The 16,966-nt window shown below is 40.1% G+C and overlaps 1 protein-coding gene across 2 annotated transcripts in view; it reads right to left on the bottom strand.

Moving 5' to 3' along the window:
• The window catches only part of FAM118B (family with sequence similarity 118 member B), a 48,808-nt gene that overhangs the window by 1,409 nt on the left and 30,433 nt on the right, over positions 1–16,966 (bottom strand). For both annotated transcript variants that reach the window (XM_005667489.3, XM_003130065.5), the window contains exons 4-6: positions 8,489–8,716; positions 5,296–5,424; positions 3,751–4,036 (exon numbers count right to left, since the gene is read on the bottom strand). In XM_005667489.3, coding sequence (XP_005667546.1) covers positions 3,751–4,036; positions 5,296–5,424; positions 8,489–8,716 — 643 coding nt within the window. The remainder of the gene's footprint in view (positions 1–3,750; positions 4,037–5,295; positions 5,425–8,488; positions 8,717–16,966) is intronic.

Below are 16,966 nucleotides of genomic sequence, written 5' to 3'. Positions count from 1 at the left end.
AGCACTGGGATAGAAAACATGCAGAAAGTTCAAAACTGAAAACATGGAAGAATAGCACTCAGAAACATCCAATTATGTTGCTGTGGCCGTGGCCAGCAGCTGTAGCTCCAATTTGACCCCCAGCCTGGGAACTTCCATATGCCACAGTTTCGGCCCTAAAAAGCAAAGAAAAGAAAGAAAAACATCCAATTAGAGTATACAAGACACAGCAGTCAAACACACATATTGGTATTCCCCTCTTGTAAAGCACTTTAGCAATATTCACCAACCACTAAAAATGGCCACTGCCCTCTGACTCAGCAATTACACTGAGAACCCATCCTAAGGAAATTACTGGCAAAAGGAAAAACTGTAGGGATGAATATATCATTCATTGCAACATTATTTACAATAGAAAAACTTTAAAAAAAAAAAAAAGGAAATTGCCTAACATAGGGGAATAATTACGTTAATAAGACATTCACACTGGATTATAACAGTTTCTAAAAATACTGGTTATGAAGACTGTAGCCACGTGAGAAAATCTATGAATAAAAAAGTACCAGGATTATATGTACATTTCTTTTCAACCACAATTAAATGCATAGGGAAAAACTGTTAACTGGAAACACACCGAAACAACTCTTGTATTACATTAATGAACTATAAAAGAATTATGTTCTTTCCCCATTACTTGATTTTTCTGAAATAAATGTACCAGGATTCTATGGAATCTTTTGAACCCAAGTAATTTTCACAATGCAAAAGTAAATACAAAGCACAATATCAGGCACACAGCAAAAGCTCAGGGTTAAAAAACAGCAGCAGCAAAGACTCCTGACTTATTGATGTTTATCTACAGAGATTTAGAACATAATCAAGGATGGAAGACAAGCTTGATTTGTCTCAAAACGAAAAAAACATTTTTAACCTAAAACTGCTCTGGCTAGATTTCAGATTACAAACTCAGCTGATCATTCTAATAAAGTCCCTTGACCACACTGAAAATCCTTGATTTTTAACAATTCCAATACCCTAATGAGTGATAGCTTTGGGTAAAGCTACTCTGTTAGGAAGTCTATGCTAATGAAAGATACTTCTGATGATTTTTGTCAGGAAAAGATTGAGTGTACAGGAACAGCTGTCCAGCAGGCTTTTGTTCAACTTTATCATCTTCCCTGGGTAGAAGATCTCAGAATGTAGATCAAAAGAAATACATAGAGCTTGGTATGTACTCTGGGTCCAGTGAAAAAATCTAATGAAAGTGCTGCGTGTGGGCAAACAACAGAGAACCTGAAACACTGCGCGATAGCAGAAAACACATCCCCAAGAAAAGGTAACAAACTGTTTTCACAAAAGAGATAAACTGGAAGATCTGCCTTTTTAAGGGTTTTTAAGTCTTCTTAAAAACCAGGAGAAAGGGTAAACCTGGTTTCTAGTGTTCAATTAAGGTGATGCCTTTCAAAAATCTTGTTCCATCAAAACCCAGCCATGAGAGTTCCCTGGTGGCTTGGTGGGTTAAGGATCTGGTGTTGTCACTGTTGCGGCTCAGGTTTGGTATCTGGGTTGGGAACTTCTGAATGAAGTTCAGCACAAACCTAGCCGTGGATAATAAGAGCTTGTGGAATTTTGCATCACAGGAGAATTCCACTTGAAGCAATGTGATTCAGAAAAGAAAGCTGGGAGTGATTACTGGGTATAAGACAAGTTCCCCTTTATTAAATTACCTGTACTTCAACAAGCCCCCTGAGATACACTCAGATTGAGAATGAAAATGAATATTAACACACAACTTTTCAAGAACATATCCTACATTCAGCAGCAAAGTTTCTTTGGAACTGGGTGGTGAGTCAGAAGGCCATATCCTGGGGCTTGGTTCATTAAAACTGAAGTTTTAAAAAGCCTTCTCCAATTTAGCTACACCAAAAAGTTTTGCATTTTGGAGGGTGACTGAGAACCTGCCTGGAGCCATTAATAAACTGATCCTTTTTTTTCCCATTCTGTAAGCTGTCTTTTTTGTTTTCTTTCTGGTTTCCTTTGCTGTGGTTTTATTCCCATTTGACTTTTATATTAGAACCTGGAGGTAAAATGTCAAGCAAGTAATACCACCAAGCTCTGACTTAATTCCACCTTAACAGTTTCCAACTAACATTTTTAAAGGGTTTGTTTTTCTGTTTATAAAGATACATAATCATTGTAGAAAATACTAACACAGAAACAAAATATTAAAAAACCACATTAAATCCTACTACAGAGAGACAACCACAGTTAATTTAGTACACTTCAGATATTTCTCTCTTTTTTGTCTTTTTTAGGGTCACACCAGCAGCATACGGAAGTTTCCAGGCTAGGGGTTGAACTGGAGCTGCAGCCACTGGCCTATGCCACAGCCATAGCAACACCAGATCCGAACTAGGTCTGCAACCTACACCACAGCTCACGGCAATGCCAGATCTTTAACCCACTGAGCAAGGCCAAGGATCAAACCTCATGAGTCTTTGTCAGATTTGTTTCCACTGAGCCACAATGGGAACTCCTGGATATTTCTCGATATAAGCACATAGACACGAACAGAACATTATCTACAATTCTGCATGGTGGTGTTTCTTTCTTTCTTTTTTTGGCCATGGCACGTGGAAGTTCCCAGGCCAAGGATCAGACCCACACCACAGCAATGACCTGCGCCATAGAAGTGATCCATCCCACAGTAGTGACGACCCTGGATCCTTAACCCACTGTGCCAAAAGGGAACTCCAATGGTGGCGCTTTACAACCTTTTTTCTGCACTTAAAATATTATGTCCCTGACATCATTTTGGGCAGTAAAAGCATTTTTTCCTGTTACAGCTTCATTGTATTTCTTCAATTAATAAATGGCATATTTATAGAATCCCCTATTTACTGGAACATTTTAAGATGCTTCCAATTTTTGCCATTATATACAATACCAATTACATTCCCACACCTGTATCTCTGTGCATTTGTATCACGTAATTGTTCAATTGTCCAATTATCTCCTCAGGAGAAATATCTCCTAAGATAAACTGTATCAAGTGAGATTTCTGAGTCAAAGGTTTTAAAATTTTGAACATATTTCAAATTTCCCCTTCAGAGAAGCTCTGTTAACTACCTTCCAACCAACACTACACAAATATATTCTCATAGCCTTAGCCAAAAGGAAGTTGTCATTCTTTTCTTCTTTTTGGCCTCATCCATAGCATGTGGAAGTTCCAAGGCCAGGGACTGAACCTGAGCCACAGCAGTGATCCAACTCACTGCAGTGATGCCAGGTCCTTAATCTGTGGACCTACCAGGGAACTCCTTTTCTATTTTGAAATCTAAATTCTAATTGCATTTCACTGATTAGTCTGATCTGTTTTATCTATTTGTTTTTAGTCTTTTTAGAGCTACACCTGCAGCATATGGAAGTTGCCAGGCTAGGGGTCAAATTGGAGCTGCAGTTGCCCACCTACGAACGCCACAGCCACAACAATGTGGGATCTGAGCTGCGTCTGTGACCTACAGCACAGCTCACAGCAATGCCAGATCCTTAACCCACTGAGTGAGGCCAGGGATCGAATGGATACTATGTTGGGTTTTTAACCCACTGAGCCACAATGGGAGCTCCTGATTAGTCTAGCCTGAAGACTGACCGAGATCTCCTTCATGATCTGGTTAGGATTCTATTCCTCTTCTTGGCAATGACTTTACCTGCCACAATAGGTATGAGGGGTTGCTTTCTCATCTCATTCAGTCTCCCAAAGCATCTTACCTAATCTTCCCCTTGTGGAGATCTCACATGTCAGCCGCCTGAAATATTCTGGAAGGTCGGCATATTCATTTCCATAGGAGATGACCTTAATCCCTTTGTCCAGCATGTTTTCTCGAAGCTTCTTGAACTCATCCACATCTCCTCTCCGAACCAGCATGAAATGTTCTAGGTCAGATTTATGCTTGACAGCCTCCAGAAAAAGGGCTTGGAAAGTGGTGTCATCCACTGTCCAGCCGCAACCCAGGAAAAGGAATGACTTGTTTTCATAGAGTTTCTGAATCTCTCTCTTATAGGAAAAGAAACAATATATTAATGACACCATGAAGACATCTCTGAAACAAAAAGGTCAACAGGCTCATAACTGCTACATTTCACAGATTGTGATGACCAATTAAGTAAGATTTAAGAAAGTAGATCCATCCCATGAAGGAGTCTGATCTCCTCATTGTTTAGTACTGTAAAACTCGATGACTGTTCTAAAATCTTCTTTACCTGGCATTCTCCTGCAGGGTCTCTACTCAGGGTGTCACTGGTCTATGGCCTTACAGTTTTTTTGTTCTATGTGCCCAGAGGCCATAAGGCAAAAAGCTGTCTTCAATATATCTTACTCTTTCCATTTTCTGGACTCTATCTGCCTTTTTTGCTTTACAGACTGAGCCATAGATCACCCGAGAAGATAATTCCATCACCAGGTTTGTTCCAATAAAGCCTGACACTTAAAACATCAATATATATGTGTGTATACGTTCATATACATATATATAAACACATACGTTCTCACACATTCATACACACATAAACATAAAAACATTAGAAATGATTTTGCTTAAGGGATGACTCAATGTCAGTGACAGACGCAGTTATAACAGCTATCTGGATAAGTCCTTCATGCTTTAGAAAACATCACATTTTCTTCCTTCATGAAGAAAAGCTCCATTTTATCACCCTTTCCAACTTTTTTTCAATTCTTTCCACTGAGCAATACATATGATAGTTCAATCTAAGCTCATTACCATTTATACAAAATTTCTTTACAACGTACGCTCTAGTACTGATTGGCCAGTGAAAAGCTGCATAAATTAGTTTTGGTTTAGTTTTAGCACAGAGAGGGTTATTAATACTATAATGTACCAAATGATGAAGAAGGGAAGTACTGTATTTTCTTTTGGCCACACCCATGGTGTGTGGAAGTCCTGGGGCTAGGGATCAAATCTGTATCACAGCAGCGATCTGAGCTACAGCAGTGACAGTGCTGGATGCTTAATCCACTAAGCCACCAAGGAACTCCAGTAATGCATTCTTTGTATGTGAAGATGATGTCAATGACAGAGTGCCATCTGCTGGCTGTCAATCAAGAACAAAGTAAAAGTCCAGGATTTGACACTCCAAAAGATGTTTGACATCTCCTAAGACGGCACGCACATCCACAAACTAAGAACCACTTATAACTAATGAAAAGGCATTGCTATATCTGGGAGACCAATGGTGTATGTGGAGGTTTCCCAAGAAGGCTCTGCCAAGAGCAGCAAGGTCAGCAGCACTCACCATAACTTCAGTGTTCCTGAGCACATTCTGATACCCAGCCGGATGAAGGACGATGCCACTAGGATTGGTGTAGACCCCATGGATGTGTAAGACGCTCAGCTTCCTCTTCTCCTGAGCCCACTCCAGGACCTACACAACACAAACAGAGCTCAACCAGGCATGCAGGGCTCAATACTTGCTTCAAGGTCCCAATGTCTAGAGGATGTTCTGTGGACTAGGTCTGTGTCAGAGCTCTCCAGCTTCATGACAGCATAGGGCAAGAATGTGGCCACCTGATGGGGCATCAGTTTCCATTTCGGGCATGACTTAAGACTCATGGCAGCCAAGTCTGGTGATTTCTCTTTGAAAGCAACAGTCAAAAATTAAAATTTTTTATCATGTGCAAAAATGGTGGGGCTCTTTCCAGTGGCGAACATACATGACAGCTATGGATGACCTTGTTTCGGTAATGATCCCCAAGCTGTCAAGCCTCTATGCATCCACGCTCTGGATGCAAAGAGGCTTCACACTCACTCCATGCTTGGCCATATGGCTTGCCTTAGCCAATGAGGCATTAGCAAACATGACATGAGTAGAAGCCTGGAAAATGTTGGTACAAAAAGTCTTATTTCTCTTTTGCTGCTTTTGGAACCCAACTACGTATGAAGAAGCCTGACGGCCTGCTGGAGATGCATGGCCCAGCCAACTGCCCGTAGCAAGAGACAGATATGCAAGCAAAGCCATTCTACACTACCCAGTCTGGCCACCAGAGGATGGCAGTCACGTGGGTAACCTGCAAAACCAGCAGAACTGCCCAGGTGAGCCAATGAGCTCAGCTCAAGTAGCAAATTCACAGTATCAAGGCAAATAAAATATTTTAAACCCCAAAGTTTTCAGGGTGGTTTCTTGGGCAGCAACTGATAAGCAATAAAAAAATCACTCAGTCAGCTCTGAGTTAGTTAGAAAGCCAGCAATGAAGAACAATTTACATTACAATGACAATAAGGACCAACTGGAGTCCATGGCTCAACTTTCCCAAGGACTTGAGACAGAATAAATTTGTATTTATAATATTATAGGGAAATAAGGTATGGGTTAGGAAAAAAACATTTAAGAGGCACAGAGATTTAGAATTAGAGTATTAACAGGCTCCATTCTTACCAGTCAATGGCTTTAACCCTTAGCCTTCACTATTGCACCTAATGTGGTCTAAAATACAAAGCAAACCTTGAGGCGCCAGGATAAAAATGAGAAGAAAAAGTTCAAGTCTGATATTTGTAACTTTGAAAAGGCCCATTGTGCTTCTAATGCTGGTCATAATCTTTGGAGATTATATCAGAAACTGCATGGAAACTTTCAAGTCATTCATTTCTGAATTCCATTCAATCATTGATTAATTAAAAAAAAATTTACTGAGTGCCTAATATGTACCAAATACTAACATCAGGGTAAAGAAGGGTTGACAAAGGTACCTGTCCAAATGGAGTTTCTATCCCTGTGGGGTAAGCAGCCAGGAAACAAACAAACCAAGGTAAAAATGGAAACCTATGGGAAGTGTTTTGTGGGAGGAAATGCACCAAACAAAAGGATGGATCCTTTCTTCATCAGGAGGGTCAGAAAAGGCTCTCAGAGGAGGTGATATTTAACTTAGCTGGGCTCTAAGTTGGACACAGGGGCAGGTTCCCAGGAAAATAAAGTATAGAAGAAAAATTACAAAAACTTTAGGGCAAGATAAATGAGAAAAAAACAGGATAACCTGTTTTGTTTTTGTTTTTCCTTCCTTCTTCAATCATAATTCTCTGACATTTTCTCATGACAGTGAAAACATTTTCCCTTTTATGGCTTCAGTGGAGTTCATCAATTAGGTGGTGTTGTTTCCTAGAGAATCTATTGGTACTAGATTTCAAATTACAAACTCTAATGACCATTATAATAAGCCTTCTCTTGTTGGGTGGCACAGGCCAAAATCTATTATTCCATATTATGGCAGATGGCTTAGGTGGAGTACGGGCTACATCAAAAAAAAAAAAAAAAAAAAAAAAAAAAAAAAAAAAAAAAAAAAAGTCTGCTGAGGTGTCCACTGAATATTTACCTCCACCCAGCTGTCACTTGACCTGAAACTTACTCTTCAGACATCATAAGGTAGTTTTTGTACATTTTCAACAGACATCACAAAGAACATATCCTAACAGAGAACTTTTTTTTCTTCTTTTTTTAGGGCCACATCTGTGGCATACGGAAGTTCTCAGGCTAGGGGTTGAATCGGAGCTGCAGCTGCAGGCCCTAGCCACACCAGGTCCAAGCCACATCTGCGACCTACACTGCAGGAACTCCCTAACAGAGAACTTTGAAATTAATACTGTATTCATTTGACACTATCAAGTGTTAATGACTTAAATCTTACAGTTCAAATGGCTTCCTATATTCTTGCTTTAGAATTGTGTGAGGGAGTTCTCGTTGTGGCTCAGTGGGTTATGGACCCGACTAGTATCCATGAGGACGAGGGTTTGGTCCCTGGCCTCGCTCAGTGGGTTAAGGATCCAGAGTTGCCAGAGCTGCAGTGTGTAGGTCAAAGATGCAGCTTGCAGCCTGCATTGCTCTGGCTGTGGCTATGGCCAGCAGCTGCAGCTCCAAGTCCACCCCTAGCCTGGGAACTTCAATATGCCCTAAAAAAAAAGACAAAAAATTTGTGTGAAATTGTCAAAGCTCATAGGACTGAACACTTTTAAGATTTGTGATTTTTCTTTTTTTCTTTCTGTCTTTCTAGGGCTGCACCTACAGCATATGGAGGTTCCCAGGCTAGGGGTCAAATCAGAGCTGTAGCTGCCAGCCTATGCCACAGCCTATGCCACAGCTACACCACAGCTGTAGCTGCCAGATCCAAGCCGTGTCTGTGACCTACACCACAGCTCACGGCAACGCCAGATCCTTAACCCACTGAGCAAGGCCAGGGATCGAACCCACAACCTCATGGCTCCTAGTCGGATTCGTTTCCGCTGCGCCATGACAGGAACTCCAAGATCTGTGATTTTTAATGTACACTGATTTTATCTCAAAAACCAAAAAACAAAAGTCCAACCAGGGATAAGAGTCTCCCTTTCTACTTCCCTATAAATACCAGTACCAAACACTATCTGAACCAGAAAACAGTGTTTCTGATAAGGATACAATCTGCTGGCCTGAAGAAGCGATGAACTAATCCTTTACTTCTTACCTTCTTTTCATCAGTGAGGTCAAGGGATTCAAGTTGTTTTCCCTGGTCTGCTGCATACAATTCCAGGAGATTGTCAAAGTTCGTAGTTAATACCAGGGCTCCATTTTCCATCAGGTGGAGAACTGACTGAAGTAGCTGTTTTCCAGAATCTTCCATCTTTGACTCCAAGTCATCAAATACTTCATATAAACAGTCCTTGAAAAATGTGGATCGTACATTACTAGTTCGCTGGAGAGGGATGTGAAAGAGAAAAGTTATATTAATCCCAGGTGTTGTAGTAGGTCATCCGTTTTCATTACAGTAATTGCAAGTTTTTGAAGAGTACTTTGCACTTCAAGGAAAAACACTGTCTCTCTCACAGGGTTATAATAAGGAAAATAGGAGGATATATATATGCCAAGTGCTAGCACGACACTTAGCACATGGCAAGTGATCCATACCATTACATCATATGCAAAGAAGCATAAGCTCTCTAAATAGGCACTTTAATAGAAGGAAGAAAATGGGCATGGCTAGGAGAGGCAGCCACCACCAGGCCTAAAGGAGAGCTGGGGTAGAAAGCACAGCACCAACCACCCTTTAAGCAAGCCACAGGTAAGACTATACCTTCTATTAAACTTTCCTTATCTAGGGAATAACCAGTAAAGACAGTTCTAAATGAGGTCTAAGATGTCCTTTTCTAATACTAGGTGCTTTTTACAGATGCTGAAGGATTCAGGAAAAACTGCTTAGCTTCTCCCTGTTTTTTCCCTGGTATAATTCAGCAACTGTTTACAAGGTTGCTAAGAAGAATACTTAGTATATGATAAACATTACCAAAAATCTGCATTTTGCAACTATTCAAACACCAAACACTAATTAGTTTTGAACAGACTCCCTATTTCTTAACATATGGTACATTTCAGTAACTGCTTCCCCAGCTTTGTTGTGAATACATGCAAATATCTCTGAGGACTAATTAGATATAATACCAATTTCAAGTGGGAAGCTGGCTTTCTAACTTAAAAGACAAAGTGACCCCTGGGACAAAGGGAATTTGGGAAAGTAACCTCATAATATGCTTTAACAAATATTTGATCTCTATCCTACTCCTGCAATACCATTCCATGAAATAATGGCAAAGCAAGAATTAGTTCTTAAAGGCTCCAATATTTCCTTTCAAACTCCAAGTAACTTCAATTAGCTGCTAGACTGTAGACCAGCAATAATCCTTCCATTATTCCTCAAAGTAGTCTCCTACCTTCCTGGTTTCCCTTATCTTTCTAATAGCACAATGCTCTGATAAACATCTGTTTCCAGGGAACCACGTAAACAGATTCATAAAACACACTTCGAATTGCCAGACTTTCTACCTATTTTTTTCAAAGTATTATTTTATAAAATTATCAATTTTTAAATTACATCTTCCAAATAAATGGTGAGTTTTTTCCACAAGAGAAAAATGAGAGCACAGAAGTGAGACAGTGAAACCTCTACCTAGTGATGACACACCCAGAAGTTTATCTGGTTCTGTCAATCACTGCTCTATGCCACATCTACCACTGCACCCTGCTGTCAGTGGGCTCACGAGATGGTACAGCTCACAATTTATGTGGCTAAGAATGTGGGTCATATTTTTCAACTTTTGTCCATTCTCATTACATTATGGCATAAGTTATTACATCACAATTTTGCAGTCCATAGGCAACCATCTCGGAACTCTAACACTTAAACCAGAATGGACAATCTGATTAGAAATAAACAGTGAAGAATTTATCACTCTGTTAAATGAATTTCTACATAGAAGAGTCAGCCACTATTGAATGCCAAGTAGTTTTCTAGATTTGTTATGAAAAATACAGCACTCCTTTAATGTCTATCAAAATTACAATCCACTTACTCTATAATCTTGCAGTCTCATTTCTGGGAATATATCCCACAGATGTAATTGCAAACAAATGAAATGACACATGCAAAATTATCACTGCTCTGTTATCTGTGACAGTATAAGACTGGAAACAAGCCAAGTATCCATATACAGGAAACTGGCATGGAAAGATCTCCAGGATACACCGTTAACAGGTGAACAAACAAGTGCACATCAGTATGTTTAAAATATCATTTTTTTTTTTTTTAGGGCTGCACCTGAGGTCTATGGAGGTTCCCAGGCTAGGGGTCGAATCAGAGCTGCAACCACCGGCCTATGCCACAGCCACAGCAACGCCAAATCTGAGCTGTGTTTTTAACCTACACCATAGCTCACGGCAATGCCGGATCCTTAACGGACTGAGTTAAGCCAGGGATGGAACCCACATCCTCAAATATGCTAGTCAGATTCACTTCTGTTGAGCCATGACAGGAATGCTTCACTATGTTTAGAGTGATACCTGTTGACATGAGCATGGAGGTTGTGAGATGAGAATAAATACAACCCTATTTTCTTCTTTTTTTAGAAACGAACACTTGGGAGTTGTGGCTCAGTGGGTTAAGAATCTGACTAGTATCCATGAGGATGCAGGTTTGATACCTGGCCTTGCTCAGTGGGTTACAAGCTCTGGCGTTACCACAGGCTGCAACGTAGGTTGCAGATGGGCTCTGATCTGGCGTGGCTGTGGCTGGTGGCTGCAGCTTTGATTCGACCCCTAGCCTAGGAACTTACATATGCTGTGGATGTGGCCTTAAAAATACAAAAGAAAAAAAAGAAATGAACACAGGAAAGATACTCAAAAAAAGAGTGTTGATCATTGCGGGGCAAGTTTGGGGACAGACAAAGCCATGGGCGGGGGGCAGTGAGATGTTTCAAGGTATGTAAATCTTCTGCATCATTCTGATTTCTGCAGTGTGTGTAAACAGTACCCATTCAAAAAGCAAAATTAAGTTTAATGTTAAAGAATATGGTGATTTGGAGAACTTCTTCATTGTCTGTTATAATTTCATTTTGTACTCAGATTCATGCACACATGGTTAAAACCAGTATTACCTAGTACCAGTTTAATCATTTATGCACACAGATAAAACTGCCTGGGTACACAATCAGGTAAGAACGAGTGTGGAATATATTTCCTTGCTTCTAAGAAAAGAAATACAAAAGGTTAAAGTCTGGGAATAAATGTCATGAGTCAATTGTTTCAGCTAACTATCTTTGGGTCCTGTGGCTCTCAGTAATTACCTTTTGCGTATCAACACAGAGAGGAAGGAAAGTGGCTTTTGCAGCTGTCTTGACTTCCTCAGACTTAAAATGAACTTTTCCTCTATTGAAACAGGTGAACCTAGAACTGAATTTCCCACCAGTGGCCTCTCTAAGCAAAGAAAAAGGAATGAAAACAGACAGGAGGTTCCATGGTCAAAAGGAAATGCCGAACTCCCACACAAATTTATGGACGGTTTCGCATTCATTTCAAACAGTGAACTGAATCCAATGTTGCCTCATTTCCTCCTACCCTGTAACTCTCATCCTTCCGATCCCAGACAGTAAAAACAACAAAAAAATCTGGACTCCTTTTCACCAAGGTTGTTAACATTTACAGTGCATTTACTATTGTGCTGAACACGTCACATACATTTTCACCCTTATTTTTCCCGTGGGATAAGTGGCATTGTCCCAGTTTTATAGGCACAAAAATAGATTCTGGTTTGCTCAGGGTTCCAGTGCCTTTACATGGCAGAGTCTTTCTGATTCTGAAACCCAAGATCTTTGCAATACTTCCCTACTTTAAGAAACTGACTCAGTAGACGGGGCTATTAATCTTGTCATATTACTGCTGTTTGTTAGATCCTTAAAAAAAAAAAATTTAAAAAGGGGACATTTTAAAAGAAAAAGAAGAGTAAAAAGAAGAGTATAACCTTCTCTCCCTGCCCCTGCCCCAGTCCCATCATCCAATTTTAACAGTCCTCAGGCATGACCAATCCTGTTTAACTGAAACTCCCCTCCACTATACCCAACCCCTTCCACTGAATTTTTTTCTGAAGCAATTCTCAAGCATCATATCATTCCGATAATTCGACAGTTTCCTAGAAAATAAAGACTCCTGTTTACATATAAAAAAGTCTTCAAACTATTATCACACCTAAAAAATACAGTATTATTAATTCCTTTACATCAAATTACTTAATGTTCATATATTTCTGTGTGTGTGTGTGTGTGTGTGTGTGTGTGCGCGCGCGCGCATGCGTGCATCTTTTAAGCTCTTGGGTTGCCTGTATTTTTTGCTTACACATCCCCTATGGGAGTGGTTTTCATAATGTGGCCCATGGATCCTGTGGATCCTTAAGATTCTTTAAAGGGCTGCAAAGTCAAAATTATTTTCCTAATAATATTAAGGCGATACTTGTCTTTTACTTATTTTTTTTTTCAGGGCCACACCTGCAGCATATGGAAGTTCCCAGGCTACAGTGTTGAATCCGAGCTGGAGCTGCCAGCCTACACCACAGCCACATCAATGCCAGATCGCAGCCGAGTTTGCAACCTACATGACAGCTCACAGCAGCACGGGTCCTTAATCTACTGAGCAGGACCAGGGATTGAACCTGCGTCTTCATGGATACTAGCTGGGTTCATTACCACTGAACTACAACGGGAATTTTGACACTTGTCTTTTAAATTGTGTTCACATTTGCACCAATGGGACAAAAGCAATGTCAGGAAAAACTGCTGATGCTTTGGTGTGAATCAGGCCAGTGAAACTGAGCTGTGCCAGCAATCACGGTATTCCTCACTACCAAAGACTTAGTAAGAAAGGAATGCCAATTTCACCTAAGAAAGTCCTTAATGAGGAGTTCCAGCTGTGGTGCAACTGGATCAATGGTGTCTCTGGAGTGCTGGGATGCAGGTTTGATCCGCAGCCCGACATAGCAGGTGAAGATCTGGTGTTGCAGCAGCTGTAGTGTAGGTCACAACTGTGGCTCAGATCTGATCCCTAGCCTGGGAACTCTATATGCCGCAGGGAGGCCAAAAAGAAGGGGGGGGGGGGAGAATGTCCTTAATGGAGCAGTAAAAATTATTAACTGTATTAAATGCTGACCCTTGTGTACATGTCGTTTTACTATTCTGTGTAAAGAAGAAACAGAAACTATGTACAAAATACTTCTGCTGCAGACTGGAGTCTGATGTGAAGTCTTGAGGCAAGAGACTCATGCAATTATGAGTTTTAAGCTGAACTAGCTACCTTTTTTCATCACACATGATTTTTACTTGAAAGAATGACTGGCAGACAAACTATGATTATCAGATTTGAGTATTCTTGGCATTTTTACAAAAATAAATGAAGTGAGCCTGTCATTTCAAAGAAAAACTATTGATGATTGATACCACTGTTGCCAATGATAAAAGCTGAGCTTTCAAGCAAAAATCAGAATTTCACGAAACTTTTATCTGCCACCTTGAGCTTGACAGCTTCCAAACACCTCTGTGAGACTGGTGGGGACTGCAGTTTTTTGGATGGTGCACTGAAATGTGTCAAATTCTAGAAGACAGGTATAATTCAATGAAGCAATATGGGTGTTGCCACAAAACCATGCTAAGTGCAAGATGGATCATGGTTCTTAATGCACAGAATAACGGAAGTTCAGATTCTATACTACCGTTAACCTAGATATGATCTGATTTCAGGTTCCATATGGCTATTAATTGTTTAGGAATTTATTTAATTTTTGGTGTAGTATCAATAATGAAAAACCTACAATTATCCAAAAAGAGTATCAAAAATACTTTTCTCTTTTCCAAGCATGTACCTGTGAGACCTGATTTTCTTCATACACTTAAACCAAAACACACATCAAAATGACTATATAAAGCAGATTAAGAGAAACCATTTTCTATTAGGCCAGACATTAAAAACATTTGCAAAATGTGAAACACACTATGTAGTCTTCTCACTTACTTTTGTTTTGGAAAATAGTTACTTTTCACAAACATGTTATTTATTATTATCATTTTAAATAAATTTAATATTTTAAAAATTCCTCACTTTTAATTTTTAATACAGTGAATGGACAAAACCCTCATAAACAAAAGCTGTTTGAGTTTCTCAATAATTTTTGGGAGTATAAAGGGGTCTGGAGACCAAAGTTTAATAACTGCTACTCTACTGGAACTGACACTAATCCATAGCTATACCTTAAGGTTAATAATAAATTTTCAACCAAAGATAATTAATGACTCAGTTTGATAGAATTGGTTAGTATGCATTTATTGACACTGACTTTAAATTCTCTCATTGCTTTTAATTATAACTGACCCAATTAGCAAAGTCATGTTTTCTATTCTCAGACCATTCCAACAGATGAGCAAAGGCTCCAGCCAAGGTATGTGGCTAACCTGGCACCATTGCAGGTCCCAACTTGAAAGAGGGCTTCTTTGTTCACAGACGGGCCTGCCTGGAGTAATATAGCTTTCTTTTCCCTCGTAAGCTTTCTTTTCTTTTTTTCAGAAAAACAAGATTTTTATTAATTGGCTGCCACCCTTCTTTAATACTTTTCCCTTACATTTTTGGGCTGTATACTCTTTTTTTTTTTTTTTTTCTTCTGTCTTTTTAGGGCTATACCCATGGCATATGGAGGTTCCCAGGATAGGGGCCAAGTTGGAGCTGCAGCTGCTGGCCTACACCACAGCCACAGCAACGCCAGATCTGAGTCGCATCTGCGACCTACACTGCAGCTTGTGGCAACGCCAAATCCTTAATTCACTGAGCAAGGTTGGGGATTGAACCCACATTCTCATGGACATTAGTCACGTTCTTAAACCGCTAAACCACAATGGGAACTCTGTGGGCTGTATACTGTTTAATTATCTCCTTATATGACAACAATTTTGTATTTTTTCTGGACATTAAAAATAGATATATGCTTTCTTTCTTCTCTCAAGTGTCTTTATCAGATATTAACATTGCTACTCTCACTTTCTATTGACTAGTGTTTGACTCATATACCTTCCCCATCCTTTTTACCTTTAATAGTTTTACCGAGATATAATTCACATGACGTACAATTCATCTATTTCAAGTGCACAATTCAATGGTTATTTGTAAATCCACAGATATATGCAACTGTCACCACAGTCAATTTTAGAACACTCTCGTCATCTTTCAAAAAGAAATTTCATACCCTTTAACTATCACCCTTCTGTGCTCCATCTGCTCCTGGCCTAGGCAACTACTCAACTACTTTCTGGCTCTAACAGATTTCCCTACTCTGGACATTTCACGTGAATGGAACAGTCCAATTTGTGGTCTTTTGTTACTGGCTTCCACTCAACACAATGTTTTAAAGGTTCATGCTGCAGCATCTATCAGTACTTAATTCCTTTTTATTGACAAGTAATATTCCAATGAGTGAATGTGTCGCATTTTGTTTATCTATTTGGCAGCTGATGGGCATCTGTATTATTTATATCATTTGTCTATTATGAATAATGCTATAAACATTTGTTTTATAAGTTTTTGTATGGACATATGCTTTCATTTCTCTTGGGTATACAAAATCTCTGCAAGTGGAATTCTTGGGTCATGTAATGTCTCCATATTTGTTTGAGAGATGGTTAGACTATTTTTCACCTTGTCTGCAACATTTCACAATCCTAGCAGTGTATGAGGGCTCTAATTTCTCCACAGCCTTGTTAATACTTACTATCTTTTTTTTTTTTGTCTTTTTGCTATCTCTTTGGGCTGCTTCTGCGGCATATGGAGGTTCCCAGGCTAGGGGTCTAATCGGAGCTGTAGCCACCAGCCTATGCCAGAGCCACAGCAACGCGTGATCCGAGCCGCGTCTGCAACCTACACCACAGCTCACGGCAACGCCGGATCGTTAACCCACTGAGCAAGGGCAGGGACCGAACCCGCAACCTCATGGTTCCTAGTCGGATTCGTTAACCACTGCGCCACGACGACGGGAACTCCCTTACTATCTTTTTGATTCTAGCCCTCCTAGTGGGTGTGAAGCGGTTTTTCATTTGCATTTTTCTAATGACTAATGATGTCAAGCATTTTTTCATATGCTTATTGGCTATTTGTATATATTCCTTTAAGAAATATCTATTCAAATCTTTTTTCATTTTAAAATTGGATTGTTTTAGAGTTCTCATTGTGACACAAGTGGATTGGTGGCATCTTGGAGCACTGGGGATGCAGGTTCGACCCCCAGCTCAGCACAGTGGGTTTAAGGATCCAGTGTTGCCACAGTTGCAGCTTAGGTCACAAGTGCAGCTCAGACCTGACCCCTGGCCTGAGAAGCCCATATGCCATGGAGTAGCCAAAAAAGACAAAAAAAAAAAAAAAAAAATGAATGGTTTTAACTAATTAATTAATTATTTTTTGCCATTTCTAGGGCTGCTCCCGCGGCATGTGGAGGTTCCCAGGCTAGGGGTCGAATCGGAGCTGTAGCTGCCGGCCTACACCAGAGCCATAGCAACGCAGGATCCAAACCGCATCTGCAACCCACACACCACAGCTCATGGCAACGCTGGATCCTTAACCCTCTGAGCAAGGCCAGGGATCGAACCCGCAA

This window comes from Sus scrofa, chromosome 9 (assembly GCF_000003025.6).
Source record: "Sus scrofa isolate TJ Tabasco breed Duroc chromosome 9, Sscrofa11.1, whole genome shotgun sequence".
Classification (NCBI taxonomy): Eukaryota; Metazoa; Chordata; class Mammalia; order Artiodactyla; family Suidae; genus Sus; species Sus scrofa.
This window is presented reverse-complemented; position numbering and strand designations above follow the sequence as displayed.